This window comes from Oncorhynchus tshawytscha, linkage group LG01, assembly GCF_018296145.1.
Source record: "Oncorhynchus tshawytscha isolate Ot180627B linkage group LG01, Otsh_v2.0, whole genome shotgun sequence".
In the NCBI taxonomy this organism is placed as follows: Eukaryota; Metazoa; Chordata; class Actinopteri; order Salmoniformes; family Salmonidae; genus Oncorhynchus; species Oncorhynchus tshawytscha.
Window position 1 is genome coordinate 69,352,133 of NC_056429.1, and position 24,409 is coordinate 69,376,541.

Here is a 24,409-nt window from a genome sequence, read left to right on the forward strand (position 1 = left end):
AGAGAGAGCAAAAACAGAGTGAGCAGCTAACAGAACACAATCACTCATGCCTTAGCTGAGTCATCAAAATTACCACTTCCTATCTTTGCATGCCTGTCATAACTCCCCTAATGACTGGTCAAGTTCTCAGGAATCCAAACTGAACCATGGGAAGACTGGATGTAGGACAGTGTGTGTTCCTGAACCAGATTGAGGGGGTTGGGGGATAAATTAAATTGACCTCTGAGTTGGACATACACTTTGTGTGTGTGTACAGTGCATTTGGAAAGTATTCAGACCCCTTGACTTCGTCCACATTTTGTTACGCAACAGCCTAATTCTAAAATAGATTAAAACATTTTTTTTTCCCTCATCAAGCTACACATGATACCCCATAATGACAAAGCAAAAACAGGTATTTATACAAATAAAAAACTGAAGTAACATTTACATAAGTATTCAGACCCTTTACTCAATACTTTGTTGAAGCACTTTTGGCAGCGATTAGTCTTCTTGGGTATGACACTACAAGCTTTGCACACCTGAATTTGGGGAGTTTATCCCATTCCTCTCTGCAGATCCTCTCAAGCTCTGTCAGGTTGGATGGAGAGCGTTGGTGCACAGCTATTTCCAGGTCTCTCCAGAGATGTTAGATCGGGTTCACGTCTGGGATCTGGCTGGGCCACTCAAGGACATTCAGAGACTTGTCCCGAAGCCACTCCTGCGTTGTCTTGGCTGTGTGCTTAGGGCCGTTGTCCTGTTGGAAGGTGAAAATTCACCCCAGTCTGAGGTCCTGAGCAGGTTTTTATCAAGGATCTCTCTGTACATTGCTCTGTTCATCTTTGTCTTGATCCTGACTAGTCTCCCAGTCCCTGCCGCTGAAAAACATCCCCACAGCATGATGCTGCCTCCACCATGCTTCACCATAGGGATGGTTCCAGGTTTCCTCCAGATGTGACGCTCAGCATTCAGGCCAAAGAGTTCAATCTTGGTTTCATCAGACCAGAGAATCTTGTTTCTCATGGTCTGAGAGTCTTTAGATGCCTTTTGGCAAACTCCAAGCGGGCTGTCATGTGCCTTTTACTGAGTAGTGGTTTCCGTCTGGCCACTCTACCATAAAGGCTGGATTGGTGGAGTGCTGCAAAGATGGTTGTCATTCTGGAAGGTTCTCCCATCTTCACAGAGGAACTCTAGAGCTCTGTCAGAGTGACCATCGGATTCTGTCATTTTGCTCTGACAACGGTCAACTGTGTGACCTTATATAGACAGGTGTGTGCCTCTCCAAATCATGTCCAATCAACTGAATGTATCACAGGTGGACGCCAATCAAGTTGTGGAAACATCTCAAGGATGATCAACGGAAACAGGATGCTCAATTTCAAGTCTCATAGCGAAGGGTCCGAATTATTTTGTAAATAAGGTATTTCTGGTTTTTATTTGTAATAAATTTGCAAACATTTCTAAAAACCTATTTTCGCTTTGTCATTATGGGGTATTGTGTGTAGAATGCTGATGAAAAAAAATATTTCATACATTTTAGAATAAGGCTGTAACATAAAATGTGGAAAAAGTTCAAGGGGTCTGAATACTTTCCGAAGGCACTGTATATGAGTGTGCGCATGCATGCACAACTGTCTCAGTTGGACAAATGCATACCATGCCTCCGTCATAGCGATGACCTCACACTTTTGTGTGATGATAGTAGAGTACAGGAGGAGATTCTATGGCCATTATCATGTTATACATCAGTATCCCAGGCCTTTGTAGCTGAGCAGCCCACTAGGAACAGGTTTGGTAACTCGTGTTTTTATACTACACCAACAAACTTAGGTAAATCGGAAGCTTGTGTTGTAAAGCTTTGACAACAAAAAGGGAATAGTGATATGATCTACGGGACTTTAATGACGACCAGCCAACCTTTTGATACTGCATCCTGTTCACAGGGTTGGTTAACTCTTGAGGTTCCTCGGGTCTCCGCCAAATTAGGTAAATCCCCTTTTTGTTTTAATGCACCTCACCTTCTGGTGCTGTTCGGGTAATTTAAAGTGATGACTAAGGACCTAGTAGCTGAGGAATGTAACTGTTTTTCTTACATTTTGTGTTGTCCTGTAATATTATACTTTTTTTGACATTGTATTGATTGCTGTTTTGCTTCACATTGTATTGATTGCTGTTTTGCTTCACATTATATTGATTGCTGTTTTGCTTCACATTGTATTGATTGCGGTTTTGCTTGACATTGTATTGATTGCGGTTTTGCTTGACATTGTATTGATTGCTGTTTTGCTTCACATTGTATTTGATTGTTTTATTACTGTGATCAGGGCTCCCTTAAAATGAGACACTGGTCTCAATGGGTTTCCCCTGAATAAATAAATAATAAATACAAACAAAATGAAATAGGCTCTCCTATTCTCCAGAGGTTTCCATGTGAACCTAGGAGCTCTTCTGTAAATAGAAACTTCCTCTGCTGCAGTTCACACGCTGGTGGACGTCCCATTCCATACAACACACGCACAGGCTACAGTATATTAGTACATTGTATAGAATGCTGCCACGGCTTGTTTTAAAAAGAAACAAAGTATGTACTATGTTATACACATCAAATAAAAACTGTAGAGACATTATGACTTGGAAATGCTTGCTCAGTGTAACTGCGTGTGGGAGGATAGGGAGGTTTGGCTCTCTCCACTCAAGTCAATGTGAACTGTGAAGAATGCTAACTTCTTATCAAAAAGAAAATAAAGGGTTGTGCTCTGATTGCTGCTCTTGCACTATTCATCTTACCCTATAATTTTTCTAAAAGGGAAGACGACTCATAAAAATATACTGTATTTAGCATTCTACCACAAGCAGATAGGATGGACATTTGTCCTACGTGATTTTGGTCCCTAACCAATATCCATGCCCAGGGGCGCAGCTTTGGTTTTAGAAGTGGGGGGGACATAATAATAATAATTATTTTAAACACTCCAAACAGTCTACCCAACCACTCGGAGGCATCCGAATGGTCCTAAAGCACAACGTTGCCTCGTTTTGTATCCCATTCCAATGATAATACTGGCAGGGACAAAAATGCAATTTCAGAATATGGGGGGGACATATCCCCCCTGTCCCCATTGAAAGTTGCGCCCCTGTCCATGCCTATTTGCTTGGTATCTCAGAACACACAGATATCCAGCATGTCACTACACAGTCATTTCACCACTGAATCTAACTTCTGACTCATAGCCCTGTTGTTGCTGGTCTCTACAGATATGTGCATTGTGAATCCTTTTTTCACTAGATATTGCTCTGTCATGGAGGAGCTCATACTATATGTAAAGACACATACACGGTATATCCATCAGTTCACAAGATAAAGGGTGTTTTTAAGACTGTTTTTGGTCTTTGCAATGCTAGATTTATTTATTTAGTAACTGTCCAGTGAACATTTTAAAAGCTCATATTCTGTTTGCTCATACCCAAATAATATTGTTGAATCGTCCTTTACTTGTAGTTGTGGCCAAAGCATAAATTAGAGAAGAAAACAAACACTCTGTAGAACCCCATCTCAAACTTGTTTTTGAAACAAACAGTTTTAAAAAATGCTTGACATTTTCTGGGATAATGACATCATCCTCTTTTGCCAAGACAGGTCCGTATGTGATTAGTACAGCAGCTTTTTGCTGTTTTCCAAATTCTCCGGTTGGGGTAAGTATCCTTCTCGAGACTATGGGAGACATGGGCTCAGGAGTGCACATTCACTGCATACAAGCAAGCTAGCTAGCAAGCCAAGCAATCCACAGCTGGTGTTAGCATACAGGACAAAGCCTATGCAACAACTATCTCGTCAGTCACTTCTATTTCAAATTATGTGGTTTGTAACAGTTGGGCCCGCTGGCTGTTTGGAAGCAGTTAGCTATCGCGGCTAACTTAGCTAGCTGGCTAGCCAACAAGAAAGCAAGTCAAAGCAGATCCTCCACACAACAATCACCTCGCCATTCCATTCTATGGTTTGTAGCTAAAATGTTGTGTCAAGAGGCAACCTAGTTTTTTCTTTATTTTTTTACTATTTTCTATATTGTAGAATAATAGTGAAGACATCAAAACTATGAAAAACCACATATGGAATCATGTAGTAACCAAAACATTTTAAACAAATCCAAATATATTTTGATTTTAGATCCTTCAAAGTAGCCACCCTTTGCCTTGATGACAACTTTACACACTCTTGGCATTCTCTCAACCAGCTTCACCTGGAATGCTTTTCCAACAGTCTTGAAGGAGTTCCCACATATGCAGAGCACATGTTGGCTGCTTTTCCTTCACTCTGCGGTCCCACTCATCCCAAACCATCTCAATCGGGTTGAGGTCAGGTGATTGTGGAGGCCAGGTCATCTGATACTCCATCACTCTCCTTCTTGGTCAAATATCCCTTACACAGATTGGAGGTGTGTTGGGTCATTGTCCTGTTGAAAAACAAATTATAGTCCCACTAAGCACAAACCAGATAGGATGGCGTATCGCTGCAGAATGCTGTGGTAGCTATGCTGGTTAAGTATGCCTTTAATTCTAAATAAATCACTGACAGTGTCACCAGCAAAACACCCTAACACCATCACACCTCCACCTCCACGCTTCATGGTGGGAACCACACATGTGGAGATCATCTGTTCCCCTACTCTGCGTCTCACAAAGACATGGGGGTTGGAACCAAATCTTACAATTGGACTCATCAGACCAAAGGACAGATTTCCACCGGTCTAATGTTCATTGCGCTTGTTTCTTGGCCCAAGCAAGTCTCTTCTTCTTAATGTTGTCCTTTAGTAGTGATTTCTTTGCATTAATTCACCCATGAAGGCCTGATTCACACAGTCTCCTATGTATGAACTGTTGATGTTGAGATGTGTCTGTTACTTGAACTCGGTGAAGCATTTATCTGGGCAGCAATTTCTGAGGCTGGTAACTCTAATGAACGTATCATCTGCAGCAGAGGTAACTCTGGGTCTTAATTTCCTGTGGCGGTCCTCATAAGAACCAGTTTCATCATAGCGCTTGATAGTTTTTGCGACTGCACTTGAAGAAACTTTCAAAGTTCTTGAAATGTTCTGCCATGACTGACCTTCATGTCTTAAAGTAATGATGGACTGTCAAAACTCTTTGCTTATTTGAGCTGTTCTTGCCATAATATGGACTTGGTATTTTACCAAGTAGGGCTATCTTCTGTACACCACCCCTACCTTGTCACAACACAACTGATTGGCTCAAATTCATGAAGGAAAGACATTCCACAAATGAACTTGTAATAAGTCACACCTGCCAATTGAAATGCATTCCAGGTGACTACCTCATGAAGTTGGTTGAGAGAATGCCAAAAGTGTGCAAAGAAGGTAATTAAGGCAACATTAAGGTGGCTACTGAAGAATCTAATTTGTTTTACACTTTTTGGGTTACTACATGATTCAATGTGTTATTTCATAGTTTCTACAATGTAGAAAATATTAAAAATAAAGAAAAACCATGGAATGAGTAGCTGCGTCCAAACCTTTGACTGGTACTGTAGGTACTAGCAGTAGCTAGCTAGCTTCACGGCTTGCTAGTTAGTTACCTAACTAAATAAATATCAGGAATATAGTGACAAAGCAAAGGAAAGAAATGACTCAATCATATGAAATAATCAGTCTGCATTTACTGCTGTTAAAGTGCCCTAGTAGTGCCATTGTGCATCCTGAATCCATCACTTGGCTTGGTGCAGCCGGGCTCTTGGTGCAGCCAGTCTGTCCCAGTGCCCCCCACGTGGGAGCTAATTTGAATATCAAAGTGTATGGGCGTTTCATTGGCTTTGCGGTCAAATCCTTTTTTGTTGTTGTTTCCAAGCAGGCCAATCAGGGTCACAGAGAAAAGCTGCTTTTTAGGTCATATTTCATAAAAATCTGGAACACTGGACAGGCATGCTATTTCTAAGAGGTTTCTTAAAGCTGCAAAATGTCTCTTTTTGGGCGACCTGACAAACTTCACATACAAATGTAAGTTATAGTTCTGTCATTCTCATACCTGTTTCATACACACACCAAGTTTGGCTTTGGTCCCATGTTCATTAGTTGGGTCTCGTCTGTCAAAACGTATGAAATAGTGTCTGACTAATTTTGTCTCCACGAGGTGTGAGACAGGGTTTCCCCGCTAGTCCTCTCCTATTTATTTGAGTCTTCGATCCCCTGACATGTGGAATACGTGCTGAAAAGACCATCTCAGGTGTGTGCGCATTTATGAACATGAGTTCAAATTAAATCTATATGCTGACGACATCCTACTCACCCTTAGTAACCCTCCAATCTCCCTACCAGCAGTCTTAAAGCTGACTGACTCATTTGGCTCCCTCTCAAGATACAATATCAACTGGAGTAAGAGTGAGGCTATGCCTCGCAACCCACAGACATTTCAGGCTGACTTAGTGGGTTCCCCATTTGTTTGGAAGACTAGTGGCATGAAGTATCTAGGAGTTAATATAGTATTCCCCATAACCAAGATATTCAGTCTAAATGCACCTAGAGTTGTCCAGGTCATCAGTGATGATATTAAGAGATGGATAACTATCTTTATGGGGCAGAGCTGATATTTTGAAGATGAATGTACTACCTAGGCTAGCCTGTGATATTTCTTCCATCCCTGGCCAGTTCCAGTCATGGTTTAAGGAGGTACAAACTCTCTCCTCACAGTTCTTATTGAACAATCAGAAACCCAGGATAGGTTATAGGAAACTGGCTGCACCTAGATTCAAAGGTGGACTGGGTGTCTCAGTTGTATTAATCTACTAGTTGTCACATAATTCAAGATATCCCTTTACATGGGTTTACACATCTATAAGATTGGCAGCTGGGAGTGGTTAGAGGAGAGGATAATGTCTGAACACAGGTCTGTTTCCCTGGCATCAATGTGGTACTGCCCCAAACCCCCTACTGCCCTTGACAGTGTAATTATCAGGTTCTCATGTAGCATTGTTAAGATGATGCGCAGAAGGTTTGGTGTAAAATGTCTTTCTCTTCCATCCTGTCCCATGTGGCATAACCCCCTGTTTACAGCTGGGGAAAACACTTTCAATAATAGACTCTGGCATAGCCACGGTATTTTATCTATTGGTCAGATAGTTAAAGATGATATTCTACACTTTTCCCAAGTGAAGGCAGATTTAGGTTTGAGCGATACCTACAGCTTAAGACAGTCATATGTACGGTTCGTAAAAAGGAGGATGCTGAATCTGACTCTGGTACAGAGTTAGATCAAAACCTCAGCAACGCTGCCTCCTAGAGAAGAACTGTATGAGGCATTTCTAGACGGTTGATTTTTTCCGTCCCAAATGCATATTCTCCCATTTAGTTAGCATAGGAGTGTGACTTGAACAATGTCCCCATCGCAATGGGACACTACTTGGAGAAGGGGTCTGACCACTTCAACATGTGTTAGGTATAAGATCATGTGTATAGTGTATAGCCTATACCACCCATATACGTATCTCAAAGATAGATTTTAATACATCTAACTTGGTCTGAAGCTATTTCAGTTTTGTCCAACATTTTTTAAGTTGAATTTCCAAGGTGTTCCATTTTTTAAAATTTAACTAGGCAAGTCAGTTAAGAACAAATTCTTATTTATAATGACGGCCTTCCGGGGAACAGTGGGTTAACTGCCTTGTTCAGGGGCAGAACAACAGACTTTTTAAACTTGTCAGCTCGGGGACTCGATCCAGCAACCTTTTGGTTACTGGCCCAATGCTCTAATCACTAGGATACCTGCCGCCCCATCTTATGTTTACTTGGTCAAAGCCCAGAAAATATACTGTTCATACACTTTCAGTCAAGAGAATCATTCTTCTTAACTGGAAAGAACCTAAACCAACTTGCTTTTCTGTGGACCGCTGGCCGGAGGACTACTTAGACCTTTTATACATGGAACGTGCAGCTTGTCTGTTCAAGGACTTCAATCTAAGTTTACATGGTCACTGGGTCACTGTACGCAAGTTCTTGGACTCTGGAAATGTACACATTCAAGTTTTAATCCTGTAGTCCATACTTGAATATCTGCCAAGATAATTTGTACGAAGTAGAAACCTTGTAACTCTTATTTGATGCATTTCCCTTCCCCAGTTTTTTTGTTCTGTACTGCATGTACTGTCATTCGTGTTGTTTCTATGCTGAAAAACAATAAAAACTGTTAACAGTAAAGATCTGTCATTCTCATTGAAAGCAAGTCTAAGAAGCAGTAGATGTGTTCTGTATGCTCTATTTCTATGTTTCACATTACAAAATATGTTTGTTTCTGGAAAAGACATTTAACAGTGGTTTAGACACAAAAATTATTCTCTACACTATACTTGCTTGTTTTGTCACAAACTGAAATTAGGCAAACAATTGTAATTTTTATAACCACAAAACGGCAGAGCGATTTTTGTATAGTGCATCTTTAAGTAAGATCCTTTTCGTGGCCTGAGAAGGATATATTTCTGTACATGAGCTTGTCATCTGGTACACAGGAAGGGCCTTTTGCAACTGAGAGAAATGAGTCAGTCATGATGCTACAAAAACAGACATTCCCACACTCTGTCACACACCCACACAGGCACTGAGCCAGTACGTAATGGGAAACAAAAAATACTGGAATTACAGTATGACCTTGATGTGAGAGTAGGAACTGCGAATGTAGTATGTTTGCCCACTTGGCAACTACATGAAATGTAGAGACATTTCAAACTCGTGGCTGAGGACAGTTCTACAGCCCTACAGGAGGTCTGGGTTAAATCGGGGGAGAAGAGGAACTGAGTCAGGTCTGGATTAACAGAGTTAGTTCTCAGCCAGGTCACAGACATATTCTTCATTGTGTGTGCTTAATTACACTACCATGTCAGATATGCGGGGGTGAGACTGCATGCACAACATTTCCTTTCCTACCCCTCAGTTCCAACTCCAGACCAAAAAAAATACTGTACTGTGTGGGTGATTCACAGTGTGTCTGACCACCAACGATGAGACACCACAGGTGGGAATAAAATTAATTTGTGGGAGGTAGAGTGGAGGAGTAAAGCCTGTTCTGAGACACCCAGAGTTGTTAATAGCAGGATGTTAGTATTATCCTAGTACAGGGAGTGATGTCGACCATCGGGCTGGCACAATAACCATGAAAAATAAAAATAAAAATTATTTTCACATGAAGAGGGTAAAATTGGTAATTATTTTACGAGTAGAACGGCATGGTTGGGAGGAAAAGCTTAATTTCCAAAAGTTCCAACTCGTTTTTGAGACGGGGGTGTCACCAAAGCTGTGCTGTATTCATTAGGTATGTACTGTAGCTAATTTTCAAAGATGCATTACAAGCAAAACAAATAAAAATACTTTTATGACAATAACCGTGGTCATTTGTATGAGAATGAATTGTTCCCCAAAAATCCATAATCATCACAGCCCTAGTTTACCATCTGACTACATTAGTCTCTCATAACACATTCTACAAATCACTATAGTTTGTAGCAACAAAGAAAATAGAGCCCCACACCTGCCAGCAAAAATACTGGGCATGAAGATTTGTATGTCTTATATGTATTAGTTTGATCCATGTTACACAATAAGTGGGAACTGAAATCCCTCACGTGCATACTGAACAGACACACACACCCCACACACACATTGTCTTTGTCAGGAAAAGTAGGCCAGTGTAGGCCAACAGCTGTGTCCCTGTCCTCATTATAATAATCTACAGTGTGAAACTGGTTTGTACACTTTCTCACTGCTCATCCCCTCCTTCCCCACTGCTTAGAATATGCCTGTCAATAAATCTACCTGACACAAAACAACCAATCAATATCCTCCAATCCTAGAGGGGACAGAGAGAATAGAGCAGCTCACCAGCCCAGCCCAGGCAGGCGGGCAGGAAGCATTCAGACAGACAATGATGTTGGGTGTGATTTCATGAGGAAATCAATAATCTGAGATCTATCACAGACACCATGATAACACATTCCCACATTCTCTTGAATGAGAGCCAGTCAACATCTGATGGATGACCTTTGACCTACACTACAGTACAGAACATACTCTGGTGTTTCCCATTTACCATTTTGATACTGGTATACTAGTAACTAGACATGCAACACAATGTTACAGGGCTCAGTACATATACAAGAGACTAGGTGATTACATGTTATCAAAGCAGAATTACATTTTCACCTACAGTGTATCAACAGTCTTGATAAAGGACAAATCCATCAATTTACTTTTTAGTAAGCAACTGAGCAAAAGTTTGTGTTAGTGGGAACAACAATGTGAATCATTATCCATTATGATTTGACCATTGTGAGGTGCTCACATCATTATTGGAAAAACTCTTCCAAGGTTACTGTGAAAACAGTGCCACCTTGAGACAGAGACATAACCCTACCAAGTGAAAAGGTAAAAGCCAATGTCTCTAAAAAGGTTCACTAGATGGCACTAAAACCTAATGTATCTGATATTGCATACCACAAGCCATCACAAGGAGCAGAAGGAGAACAGCTCTTCACTGCTTTATTGAGGTGAATACATTCACATTAGATTCAAATATGTACTGCACTGACACAAACATGTACTGCAATGACACAAATTACTGATGATTGGTTGAAATAAATTGATAGCAAGAACATTGTGGGACCTGTACTGTTAGATTTCAGTCAGCCTTTGATATTATTGACTATAACCTGATGCTGAGAAAACAAACAGTACCAGTCAAAAGTTTGGACACACCGACTCATTCAAGGGTTTTTCTTTATTTTTACTATTTTCTACTATGTAAAATAATAGTGAATACATCAAAACTATGAAATAAAACATATAGAATCATGTAGTAACCCCCCAAAATTATTGTTAAATCAAAATATATTTAATATTTGAGATTCTTCAAACTAGCCACCATTTGGCTTGATGACAGCTTTGCACACTCTTGATATTCTCTCAACCAGCTTCATGAGGTAATCACCAAGAATGCATTTCAATTAACAGATGTGCCTTGTTAAAAGTTCATTTGTGGGCCTCCCGGGTGGCGCAGCGCCAGCTGTGCCATCAGAAACTCTGGGTTCGCGCCCAGGCTCTGTCGTAACCGGCCGCGAGGTCCGTGGGGCGACGCACAATTGGCCTAGCGTGTCGTCCGGGTTAGGGAGGGCTTGGTCGGTAGGGATGTCCTTGTCTCATCGCGCACCAGCGACTCCTGTGGCGGGCCAGGTGCACGGTGTTTCTTCCGACACATTGGTGCGGCTGGCTTCCGGGTTGGATGCGTGCTGTGTTAAGAAGCAGTGCGGCTTGGTTGGGTTGTGTATCGGAGGACGCATGACTTTCAACCCTTCGTCTCTCCCGAGCCCTTACGGGAGTAATAGCGATGAGACAAGATAGCAGCTACTAAAAACAATTGGATACCACAAAATTGGGGAGAATTTTTTTTTTTAAAGTTCATTTGTGGAATTCCTTTCCTTCTTAATGTGTGTGAGCCAATCAGTTGTGTTGTGACAAGTTAGGGGTGGTATACAGACCAAGTCCATATTATGGTAAGAACAGCTCAAATGAGCAAAGACAGGCCATCATTAGTTTAAGACATGAAGGTTAGTCAATCTGGAAAATTTCAAGAACTTGGAAAGTTTCTTCAAAAGCAGTTGCAAAAACCATCAAGCACTATGATGAAACTGGCTCTCATGAGGACCGCCACAGTAAAGGAGTTACCACTGCGGCAAAGGAAAAGTTCATTAGAGTTAACTGTACCTAAGAAGGCAGCCCAAATAAATGCTTCACAGAGTTCAGGTAAAAGACACATCTCAACATCAACTGTTCAGAGACGATTGCGTGAATCAGGCCTTCATGGTGGAATTCCTGCAAAGAAACCACTACTAAATAACACCAATAATAAGAAGAGACTTGCTTGGGACAAGAAACATGTGCAATGAATATTAGACCGGTGGAAATCTGTCCTTTGGTCTGATGAGGCCAAATGTAGGTTTTTGGATCCAACCCCGTGTCTTTGTGAGATGCAGAGTAGGTGAACGGATGATCTCTGCATGTGTAGTTCCAACCGTGAAGGATGGAGGAGTGATGGTTTGGGGGTGCTTTGCTGGTGACACTATCAGTGATTTATTTAGAATTCAAGGCACATTTTACCAGCATGGCTACAACAGCATTCTGCAGCGATACGCCATCCCATCTGGTTTGCGCTTAGTAGGACTATCATTTGTTTTTCAACAGGACAATGACCCAACACACCTCCAGGCTGTGTAATAGCTATTTTACCTAGAAAGACACTGATGGAGTACTGCATCAGATGACCTGGCCTCCACAATCACCCGACCTCAACCCGATTGAGATGGTTTGGGATATGTTGGACCCCAGAGTGAAGGAAAAGCAGCCAACAAGTGCTCTGCATATGTGGGAACTCCTTCAAGACTGTTGGAAAAGCAGTCCAGGTGAGGCTGGTTGAGAGAATGCCAAGAGTGTGCAAAGCTGTCATCAAGGAAAAGGGAGTGGCTCCTTTGAAGGATCTCAAATATAAACGTAAATGTAAACTTCCGACTTAAACGGCATGTGTTATTTCAAAGTTTTGATGTCTTCACTAATATTCTACAATGTAGAAAATAGTCAAAATAAAAACCCTTGAATGAGTAGGTGCGTCCAAACTGGTACTGTATGTTTTATGGCTTTTCAACATCAAAGTCGGGAGTTTACATACACCTTAGCCAAATACATTTAAACTCAGTTTTTCACAATTCCTGACATTTAATCCTAGTAAAAATTCCCTGTTTTAGGTCAGTTAGGATCACCACTTTATTTTAAGAATGTGAAATGTCAGAATAATAGGAGAGATTTATTACAGCTTTTATTTCTTTCATCACATTCCTAGTGGGTTAGAAGTTTACATATACTCAATTAGTATTTGGTAGCATTGCTTTTACATTGTTTAACTTGGGTCAAACGGTTTGGTTATCCTTCCACAAGCTTCCCACAATAAATTGGGTGAATTTTGGTCCATTCCTCCTGACAGAGCTGGTGTAACTGAGTCAGGTTTGTAGGCCTCCTTGCTCGCACACGTTTTTTCAGTTCCGCCCACACATTTTCTATAGGTTTGAGGTCAGGGCTTTGTGATGACCACTCCAATACCTTGACTTTGTTGTCCTTAAGCCGTTTTGCCACAACTTTGAAAGTATGCTTGGGGTCATTGTCCATTTGGAAGACCCATTTGCAACCAAGCTTTAATGTCCTGACTGATGTCTTGAGATGTTGCTTCAATATATCCACATAAGTCATGTTGCCTCATGATGCCATCTATTTTGTGAAGTGCACCAGTCCATCCTGTAGCAAAGCACCCCCACAACATGATGCTGCCACCCCTGTGCTTCACGGTTGGGAGGTGTATACAATTGAGCACACCGCCATGCAATCTCCATAGACTGACATTGCCAGTTGAATGGCCTTACTGAAGAGCTCAGTGACTTTCAACGTGGCACTGACAAAGGATGATACCGTTACAACAAGTCGGTTTGTCACATGTTCTTTGGCCTGCAAGCCTCCTCCTTTTCCCTCCAAACATAACAATGGTCATTATGGCCAAACAGTTCTATTTTTGTTTCATCAGACCAGAGGACATTTCTCCAAAAAGTACAGTCTTTGTCCCCATGTGCAGTTGCAAACTGTAGTCTAGCTTTTTTAGGGCTGTTTTGGAGCAGTGGCTTCTTCCTTGATGAGTGACCTTTCAGGTTTGGTTGATATAGGACTTGTTTTACTGTGTATATAGATACTTTTGTACCTTTTTCCTCCAACATCTTCACAAGGTCCTTTGCTGTTGTTCTGGGATTGATTTGCACTTTTCGCACCAAAGTACGTTAATCTCTAGGAGACAGAACGCGTCTCCTTCCTGAGCGGTATGACAGCTGCGTGGTCCCATGGTGTTTATTCTTGCGTACTATTGTTTGTACAGATGAACGTGTTACCTTCAAGTGTTTGGAAATTGCTCCCAAGGATGAACCAGACTTGTGGTCTACAATTTTCTTTCTGAGGTCTTGGCTGATTTCTTTTTGATTTTCCCATGATGTCAAGCAAAGAGGCACGGAGTTTGAAGGTCCACAGGTACACCTCTAATTGACTCAAATGATGTCAATTAGCCTATCAGAAGCTTCTAAAGCCATGACATCATTTTCTGGAATTTTCCAAGCTGTTTAAAGGCACAGTCAACTCAGTGTATGTAAACTTCTGACCCACTGGAATTGTGATACAGTGAAAAATAAGTGAAATAATCAGTCTGCAAACAATTGATGGATAAATGACTTGTGTCATGCACAAAGTAGATGTCCTAACCGACTTGCCAAAACGATAGTTTGTTAACAAGAAATTTGTGGAGTGGTTGATAAACAAGTCTTAATGACTCCAACCTAAGTGTATGTAAACTTCCAACTTCAACTGTATCTAACAGAACTCAAAGGGTTTTCCTTAATAGAAGCCTCATGTCAAACATTTATGGTGTGGTGTACTGCAGGGCAGCTCTCTAGGCCTTCTACTCTTTAGTATTTTTACCAATGACCTGCCACTGGTATTAAATAAAGCTTGTTCAATATCAGCAGCTAATGAAGTCACTGAAACGCTTAACAAAGAGTTGCAGTCAGTTTTGGGCTGGGTGGCCAGTAATAAACTGGTCCTGAAGTTCTCTAAAACTAAGAGTATTGTATTTGGTACAAATCATTCCCTAAGCTCTAGACCTCAGCTGAATCTGGTAATGAGTAATGTGGCTGTTGAACAAGTTAAAGAGACCAAAATAATTGGTGTTACCTTCAAGTGTATACAGGCATGGTCAAAACATATAGATTCAATGGTTGTAAAGACGGGGAGAGGTCTGCTCTTTTGACACCACACTCCAAAGAGCAAGTCCTGCAGGCTCTAGTTTTGTCTTATATTGATTATTGTCCAGTCATGTGGTCAAGTGCTACAAAGAAAGACTTCATTAAGCTGCAGCTGGCCCAGAACAGTGGCAGGTCTTTCTCTTCGTTGTAATCAGAGGGCTAATATAAATCACAGGAGGTTGGTGGCACCTTAATTGGGGACAACGGTCAAGTGGTAATGGCTGGAGCGGAATAAGTGGAAAGGTATCAACAACATTAAACACATGGTTTCCATGTGTTTGATGCCATTCCATTCGCTCCATTCCAGACATTATTATGAGGCATCCTCCACCGATATTAATGCTGTGCATGCCAGTCTCTCTTGGCTAAGAGTTGAGGAGAGACTGACTGCGCCACTTCTTATTTTACTAAGAAACATTCATGTGTTGAAAATTTTAAATTGTTTGCATAGTCAACTTACACACAGCTCTGATACACACACACTTATCCCACCAGACATGCCACCAGGGGTCTTTTCACAATCTCCAAATCCAGAACAAATTAAAGAAAGCGTACAATATTATATAGAGACATTATTGCAGTGAACTCCCTTCTATCTCATATTGCTCAAATTAACAGCAAACCTGGTTTTAAAAACTGATAAAGCAACACCTCACGGCACAATGCCTGTCCCCTATTTGACCTAGACATTTTGTGTGTATGTATGTGTGCCATTTTAAAATGTTTGTAGTTCTGTCCTTGAGCTGTTCTTTTCTACGAATGTTCTGTATTATGTCATGTTTCATGTTTTGTATGAACCCCAGGAAGAGTATATGCTGCCTTTGCAACAGCTAATGAAGATCCTAATAAAATACTAAACACCAAAAAGATTTCAATTCTTTCTGAAGTATGATTTTAAGGATTTCAATTTGCTATCACTTCATCAACTGTTCTGATTACCTATTGGCCAATTCCTCTTTTATTGCTCTTCTCCATAACTGTAGATATTAAACACAATATACTCAACATTAGCTTTATTCAAGTTGTGAATATTAGACTATTGCACCACCAGTACTGACACCAGTTTGGAGTACAATACTAAACCCAAACATGTTCAGACTCAGACTGCCATTTCAACACTACACACATTGTTTTATGAATGCAAGTTTCAAGGCCACCACTTCCTTTTCTCTTCTACTCAACAATGGCAGGTTTTTACTGGAAACCAGTCCCACTGACTAAAAACAGACTGGGGTGCCGTTGTAAACTGACGTATCGCTACAAAACTAGGTTTTGCATGTGAACCTTCACAACTGTTAACCATATACTGCCACAAGCTCCAACCACCATCAACTATTTCTGTTTAGCGTTTTCAGTATGCAGTGATGAGAGCTCCACAAGTACAGAAAGACATACACTATTCTGGAGAATTACCATTACCTCCATCCTGTGATACAGCAAACTGCAGCTCCTGTTGATGAAGCTAATACGAGGGGGGAAGTTCATTCTAAATGAGAATCACCAGAATGTGTTCTAGTTCCACTCCCATCAATCATGGGAAGAGGAGATGACCTCGCTCAGTTTCCTAAGGATTGTAATTCTGTCAACTGTGTGCCGTGCATGTAAATACAGTTGGTTTTCTGTCCATCTTAAATGTAAACTGATTTGGGTGGGACCTGTCTTTCAGTCTTACCTAAGCTAAAACACAGAATACAGGGAGGGAGGAACTTTAGATTAAGGTCACCTTTGTGGTTTCTGAAGAGCAATATGAAAATGACTGTTCTATTCACAGCTTATCTGATGAATGTAGCCAGCTAACTGAGCCAAACATAAACCACATGAATGGATATGAGAGAGAGAGAGGGAAGTCCCAGAGTACTCATTCTGAGACAGAAAAATGGTTCATTCAGGCCAGGGAAAAGACATAGCTTTTTGGTTGTAGAGTATATGGAACACTAGGGCTTAAATATTTTGGAAATGTGTTGTTATGTAGAGACAACCTGTCCTTCTCTCCTGTCCCATCTGGGCTGAATTGGATAGATGGGTGTTTGAATTCACCTCTTCCAGTCGTTTTATGTTTGTGGTAACAAAGAAATGCAATGTAAACTGAACTTGGGATAATGTCCATGAAACAGGTGCTGCATTCTGGATAGCTCACGCCCCCCTATCTTCTTGTCACACAGAAATGAAAGTATATGACTCGGCACTCTAGTCGTATCACAAACCTGGGCCCTATAGAAATGTAGATAAATAATATATTGAGTATGCATTCCGTTCATATTTTGGATGGGCAGTTCTCCAAAGGGCTTTGTAAGATTGCCAACGGTTCAAAGACTATTGGATTTGAAACAGTTGTACACTTCTTTTTTTTAAATACAAAAAGGAACAGGAAGCTAGACTTCAATCTCATGCTGACATTGCATGCTTCCTTTTATCTCTGTAAACCGCCCTTTACACGAGTGCTCTATAGTCCACACATTTTTTACAAATTTATCAGCCAGCGTCATTCGTGCTTTACTTCCCGAAACGTCAATTTCAGAAGGAAGTTATCGTTCAAATGTATCTATAAATATGTAAATAATTACTCTTATTGCATCCATTTAACTGCACCATAGTTGGCCCTTATGTGTACAGTACTTATATTTCCATTCAAGTATCACTGTATGGCATCCTCAAACTACAAAATATTATTTAAGATGTAAAACATTCGTTCGGTCTTCGTGTGTCAACTCACTAACAAATGTATCAAATAAGTTATTTCGTATGTAATTACTACTTACCCATTATTAAAAGTAGTGCAGAATATTTCTGGTTTGCCCCAGTTCAGGAACGAGTTAGGTGGATAATACACTTTGACTAAGTTATTTCGATGTTGGCAAAAGTAATTCTGAACCGGACTAAGCAGTGTAACGTTAACTACCTAACTGATCGAAGTCCTGCCTGTTCATGTATAGTAACACTAGGCGTTTGTAGTTCTGTAGTCATTCATAGCTTTGGAGTTGAACTGTGACACTTTTCTTCGTAATTGGTCACACCCACCTCCCTCCACGAACTGACATTTTTTCCATTCAAACGTTGTCTGAATTAAATCAATGTCTGTTTGTGCACATAAGTAGGCACCTTTAAAACAACTTAATTTGGGGCAGAAGGGTACCAAAAAATCGTCCCAGACATTTGGAACACACAGGACAATTTTTCTCCTTTGATGCCCCCAAACGGACCATATTTTTCCCTCAAGGTCCCAGTATCGGCTAATTGCTTCTCTTGAGGCTACCAGTATTTGCACATTTAAATATAATTTTGTGCCAAATATCCAAGTTTGTCAGGGCCACTAGGCTAAATCTAGACCAGCCCATCTGGCATGTGCCCGAAATGCCAGTAAACACCTGACTAGAATCATTAAAAAAATATCACCTATTTATAAACTGGACATTCGATTCTTTCTGCAATTTTTAATGAAAATTATGTTTTAAAGATTAAGGACCAAGAGGCATTTCTAATTTGTTTGTGTTGTTATTTTTATGGCCTTGTTTCAATGTTGACTTTGGAAGTGAGAACCTCCAGGACCACAGGGTGTGTACCAGTATGACATACATAGAATGTTTTGTGTAAACAGCCCTCTCCCAGGGGCACTGGTTCCCACAGCTTATTAAAGGAATCACCTTTGAAGGTCATAAACTCATGAATAAACCCACTGACTACAGTTCTGGTTGGCCATTGACCTGTAAAATCCCATTACATTTTTGGAAAATGAAGTTGTAGATCCTGTTACACATTTCCTGGATGTCCATAGAAGAACAAACCAAATGGCAATGTCATACTTCCTACAGAGGAAAAAATACACAGCATCCCTGCCTCTCTGTACCAGACTTGGAACTGGTTGCTGCCTCCCCAGAGGATTTGCACTATTACTCACTTCACTTGGCTGGTTTCCACAATGTTCCAAAACAGTATTCCATTATACTGTATCGAAACTACAAGAGAATTAGTTACCCACATTGTACTTCCCTTCCAATTAGTTAACAGAGAAAAGTTGCACTGCACAATTTAAAAAGGTCCAATGCAGCAGTTATCTCCTTATGGTGATTGTTTTCAATTAGAAAGGTCAAAAATGAACAAAAATAGCTTCTTAGAAAGGAGCAATTTCTCAAGCAAGAATTTGGCTAGGACTGTCTGAGTGGTATGAGTTGGGAAGGGAAAACTGAAAAATGTGCTGCTATTGGGAGAGGGGTTTGGGACTCTTATTGGTCTATTAATTAATTTAGAGCATGGTGACATCACCATGGAATGCCAAAACTCCATCCCACCAAAACAGGCTGAGATAGCAGGTGTTCTTTTCAAACAGCTCTTACACTGAAAGGACATTATCATTTTCACAATTTCACAGTATTATTCTAACCTTATGTATGGAAATGTATATAAAAACAGAAAATCACGTTTTTGACTGCACTGGGCCTTTAAATTCCTTACATTCTCTGATGCTTCTCCCTCACAAAATCAAATACTTTCCTGTGTGTCTAATGTTCACTGAACCACATGACAGCACTTCTACGAATGTGGTATGTACGCAATCCATCTGCCACAGCTCTGTGTGCCTTTCATGCCAGTTGGTCCTAAAGATGCCACAAAAGAGCACTATAGTCAACAGTTTTTTTAAAGAGTTTGAATGTATACCATGGGAAGACTGATAAACAGCTAGGCCATGCTTAATAATTCAAGATGAAGACAAAGCTATTTGGCTATACAGAGCATCCGGAAAATATTCAGACCCCTTGACCTTTTCCACATTTTGTTGCGTTACAGCCTTATTCTAAATGTAATCAATTTATTTATTTTCCCCTCAATCTACACACAATACCCCATAATGAAAAAGTGAAAATAGGTTTAGAAATGTTTGCACATTACAAACAAAAAACAAATACCTAATTTACATGAGGCAAAAGTTATTTACTGCATGGAAGGGGTCTGAATACTTTCCGAATGCACTGTACAAGGCCAAAAGAAAACAGAGATTTATATGGGGTGAGGCGGGTGTGGTATTTGTTGCAGGATGTTTTCCATTATACTGCGGAATGTTCCCAGAGCAGTTATGTCGTTAGATCACAGCTCTGGCCAATGCATTCTGTTGCACCACAGCCCACGCACTACTTCCCAAAACATACTGCAGAGACTGAACTAATATCTGAACAACTTTTCCGGAACAAATTTTCTGATAATTCAAGGTAACAGTCTAGACTATATCCCGTGCCGAGATGGAAAATACAAAATGGCAATACTGTAACCACACAGAGTTGGCCAAAATAACATGTAACACATCCACGTTAGTTAACAGCTTTACCTTTTAAATACATTCAGTGCAAATTCTTGTCACTTACACTAACAGTCTCAAATCACATTTTATTTACTGTATTATTATATATTGAAAACAAAGTACAGTACAGTACAAACATTTGACATACAATCTGTATCAAGAAAGCCTTTACAATGAAATGTAATATCATATCCATTTCTTGCGAGCTGCAACAAGCATTGCAGAGTGACCATTGTGGGTCAAGACCAGGATAAAGTCAGAGACCAAGGTTAGTGGTCAAAGGTCAGGGTAATATCAACAGGCCAGTTGTCCGGTCCAGAAGCCCGCAGTCCCTAGGAGCAGAGGGCCCAAACGCAGCAGGGCGCGTACAGGTATGCCCAGCTGACTGAACTTCAACAGGAGCTCAGGGAACGATGTACTTCCTGTGGAAACAAGTGAGTGGATTGGTAGAAACATGAGACCAGCAGAGACATGACGACTTCTCCACACGAGACAAAAGTCAGATATAAAATCCAGCAGTCAGCCAAATAAGAGACCACCAGTGTAAACATGTTAGGTTCAAACTAAACGTAAATCTAACCACAACATTCAGCTCAAAGTTGTTTACCTTCCAGGTGTGTGGAAGACAGCTTACTGAGGCAGGGGATGGAGTGGTAAACCAGGAAGCACGCCAGCATGTTGGACAGCATGTCCTCAGTAAGGGACTGGCCACTCATGTATGACTTCAATACATGGCTGTTATCTGTGGAGACGGGGGAGGGGTTTCACACACACAGGTCAGATGTAAAGAGGTTACATGCACTCATGTAATGGACCTGATTGTTTGACAATAACAGCTGGTGCGCAATGTCTAATATTAAGAAAGTCTTGAGGTATTGCTGGCCTGAGGTAGAGCACCTCATAAGCAGTAAAGATTTGGCATGGGTCCTCAGATCCTCAAAAAGTTTACAACTGCACCCTTGAAATCATCCTGACCGGTTGCATCACCGCCTGGTACGGCAACTGCTCAGCATCTGACCATAAGGCTCTACAGAGGGTAGTGCGTACAGCCCAGTACATCACTGGGGCCAAGCTTCCTGCCACCCAGGACCTATATACTAGGCGGTGTCAGAGGAAGGCCCCAAAAAAAATCGTCATAGACTTTTCTCACTTGGGTGACTGGAGTCTAAGTGCTACCGCATGGCAAGCATTACCGGCGTGCCAAGTCTAGGTCCAAAAAGCTCCCGCCCCCTTTGTTTTTACACTGCTGCTACTCGCTGTTTATTATCTATGCATAGTCACTTTACCCCTACTAATTACCTCGACTAACCTGTACCCCCGCACATTGACTCAGTACTGGTACCCCCTTTATATAGCCTCGTTATTGTTCGTTTATTATCTTACTTAAAAAATCAAATAAAAATTACTTAAGTTTATTTAGTAAATATTTTCTTAAAACTGCATTGTTGGTTAAGTGCTTGTAAGTAAGCATTTCACGGTATTGTCTACACCTGTTGTGTTTGGCGCATGTGACAAATAACATTTTATTTGATTTATTCCTAATTTAAGACTATCACAATCCATTTTCTATTGATGGTTGCCACTTGCCAATATTTCATGAAAAAGAAAGCCTGGCATAATCACCTCCCACGTTTCCCACGTCTTTAGTTGTCACACCCAAAGACATGTTCTGGCACGTACAGTCCCATTGATAGGAACTGTGTGTCACAGTACAGGTACACACTGGTACAAACTGTACTGTGTACATTCAAATGTACAGTTCATTCAATGTGTTAATAGTTGATGTGTTAATATTCTATCCTCTGTGCCTCTCCCACTGTGTTGAGACTGCTCACCAGTGAGCCAGCGGTCCAGGGTGCCATCAGCAGAGTTTTTCATGACAGGCAGGAACTCAGAGCTGAGCAGCAGCCCCCTGCCCTGTGCCCCCTCCCTCAGTCTGTGCTGCAGCACCCTGCTCTCACACAGCTCCAACACCAGTCTCATTTGCCACAGAGCAAACGTCTCACACATCTCCGTCTGCTCCAGGGTCCGTACCGCCTGGGGGAGAAAACAGTCAACACACACACACACACACACACACACACACAGACAGAGAGAGAAGACATTGGAGAAATACAATCGAGAGCACATTGAAGTGACATCAGTTTGCAGTGTGAAAAGTCAATCTATGAAAACTTATTATAGACCTGTCATTCTCATTGAAAGCAAGTCTAAGAAGCGGTAGATCTGTTCCATGTACTATATTTCTATGCTTCCCATGCTTAAGTTTTGTTTTTTGTGTCTTTTACTTTTGGTTACGGAAAGTATATTTCACAGTGGTTTAGATGGTGAATGATTCTCTACACTATACTTGCTTGTGTCATCACATAAATGGAAATTAGGGAACTATTAGAACTTTAGCAACCAGTAAATGGCAGAGCAATTTCTGCAAAGTGAATCTTTTTAACTAACAGTAATACAGTTGCATTCTATGAGTGGGAGCATGTACATCAGGGCTATCCAACCCTGTTCCTGGAGAACTACAGTTCTGTAGGTTTTTACTCCAACCCTAATCTAGTGCACATTATTCTAATAATTAGCATGTTGACAAACTGAATCAGGTTAGTTACAACTGGGGTTGGAGCGAGATCCTAAAGGTTAGCTCTCCAGGAACAGGGTTGGAGAGACCACTGTTGCTATTGTATGGGTAATTTCTAATGTTTCTTACCTGATCAATAGCGATGTATGTCGGCAGCATCTCAGGGTTCTCCTGAGTGACACACTCATATAGAATGGCAGAGAATAAGGCCAAAGTGTCCCGTTTCTGGACAAAGACGACAGTAAATATAAGCGCCATTCAGTGCGAGCTTATCAATTGACTTATAAAATAGGACAGTGAAGGGTGTTTCAATAATTTAAATAAAATCATGAACAAAAGGTTATCACCAATCTCCTTCAATTTCACAGTGTCTCCAATTACATATACGGATATAATATGTAACTGGTGTAAATAGGATTCAAGTGATTAACAAGTACATTCACAAGGGGAGAGACATGGGCAGTCTAAGTCAAATTTCTCCTCTGTGTTTGAATGTTAACCTATCGCTGAAACGTGCCTCCTGCTGCACCATATACCATACTTTCCTAATCAACTCACATGTTTCACGCTCTCCGAGGATTTACAAAAGTACTCAGCAAAGGAGACCAAGGCAGCGTCGGAGGTGAAGGTTGAGATGGCCTCGGGCTGTGGGAGAAAAAAAACTGCTACAACAAGGTCTCCTGATCGTGCCTAAGGGAGGCACGCACACTGAAGGGCTCTGGAAGGTTTCCAATGAGGGATGATGTATTGCACCTAGTGGGACATATTGACTGAGAAGGCTATTGGGCAATAGACCGGTATGGAGGTTGACATTGAGTGAACAGGGAAATAAGTGGTCACACATACTGTCAAGACATATTGGTTTCGTTCTGCCACTCCAGAGTGACGTCACGTGACTACTCCTTGTTATACTGGGATTATATGAGCATCAATATGACCTATTTTTACCCTTTCTGACTCATTATACTAGGTCTATTATACTGATTTCAGCTATTCAATTTCCTCAACCTTGACATACTAATGAAATACATGTGTGTACTGGTCTAGCAGATAGCCCAGTGGTTAGAGCGTTGTGCCAGTAACCGAAAGGATGCTGGATCGAATCCCCGAGCTGACAAGGTACAAATCTGTCGTTCTGTCCCTGAACAAGGCAGTTAACCCTCTGTCTCGGTTGGCCGTCATTGTAAATAATAATTTTTTCTTAAAACTGACTTGCCTAGTTAAATAAAAAAATACTGTATGCAAGCCATACCCAACAGGACTTTGCCACCTAGGAAATTTGTGACCAGACCTTCTCAAATATGACCTGCATGGTAAAGTATGACTGAACCTTCTATGTATACAATATTACTATAGTGCTAAAGTAGCATTAACATAGAAACATGTTGTGCCTCTTTTGCACCATAAAAGGATTGGATTGTAAGCGGAGAGCCAGGATGTTTGTACCTTGAATGTGCGGACTTCTGAGTTCCTGTTGTTGACGTTGGGCGCTAATAGACTCTTCCAACCCCGAGGGTCATCCTTATAGGGCAGCTGCCCCGCACGCAGCTTCACATACAGAACCCCATCTCTGGAAAGAATGGACCTACAACACATATATAGAGAAGTTTACTCAGCAAAAAAAAATAAACATCCTCACTGTCAACTGCGTTTATTTTCATCAAACATGTGTAAATATTTGTATGAACAT

At 41.0% G+C, this 24,409-nt stretch overlaps 1 protein-coding gene and 1 long non-coding RNA gene across 3 annotated transcripts in view; both read right to left on the reverse strand.

The window, feature by feature from the left end:
- The window catches only part of LOC112255640, a 39,784-nt gene extending 21,952 nt beyond the window's left edge, over nucleotides 1-17,832 (reverse strand). The window contains exon 1 of the long non-coding RNA XR_002954338.2: nucleotides 17,611-17,832. This is a non-coding gene — a long non-coding RNA (uncharacterized LOC112255640). The remainder of the gene's footprint in view (nucleotides 1-17,610) is intronic.
- Nucleotides 17,833-20,151: 2,319 nt separating this feature from the next.
- The window catches only part of anapc1 (anaphase promoting complex subunit 1), a 51,020-nt gene continuing 46,762 nt past the window's right edge, over nucleotides 20,152-24,409 (reverse strand). For both annotated transcript variants that reach the window (XM_042324663.1, XM_024428531.2), the window contains exons 44-49: nucleotides 24,166-24,304; nucleotides 23,278-23,364; nucleotides 22,849-22,944; nucleotides 21,977-22,178; nucleotides 20,749-20,883; nucleotides 20,152-20,563 (exon numbers count right to left, since the gene is read on the reverse strand). In XM_042324663.1, coding sequence (XP_042180597.1) covers nucleotides 20,436-20,563; nucleotides 20,749-20,883; nucleotides 21,977-22,178; nucleotides 22,849-22,944; nucleotides 23,278-23,364; nucleotides 24,166-24,304 — 787 coding nt within the window. In that variant the 3' untranslated portion in view covers nucleotides 20,152-20,435. The remainder of the gene's footprint in view (nucleotides 20,564-20,748; nucleotides 20,884-21,976; nucleotides 22,179-22,848; nucleotides 22,945-23,277; nucleotides 23,365-24,165; nucleotides 24,305-24,409) is intronic.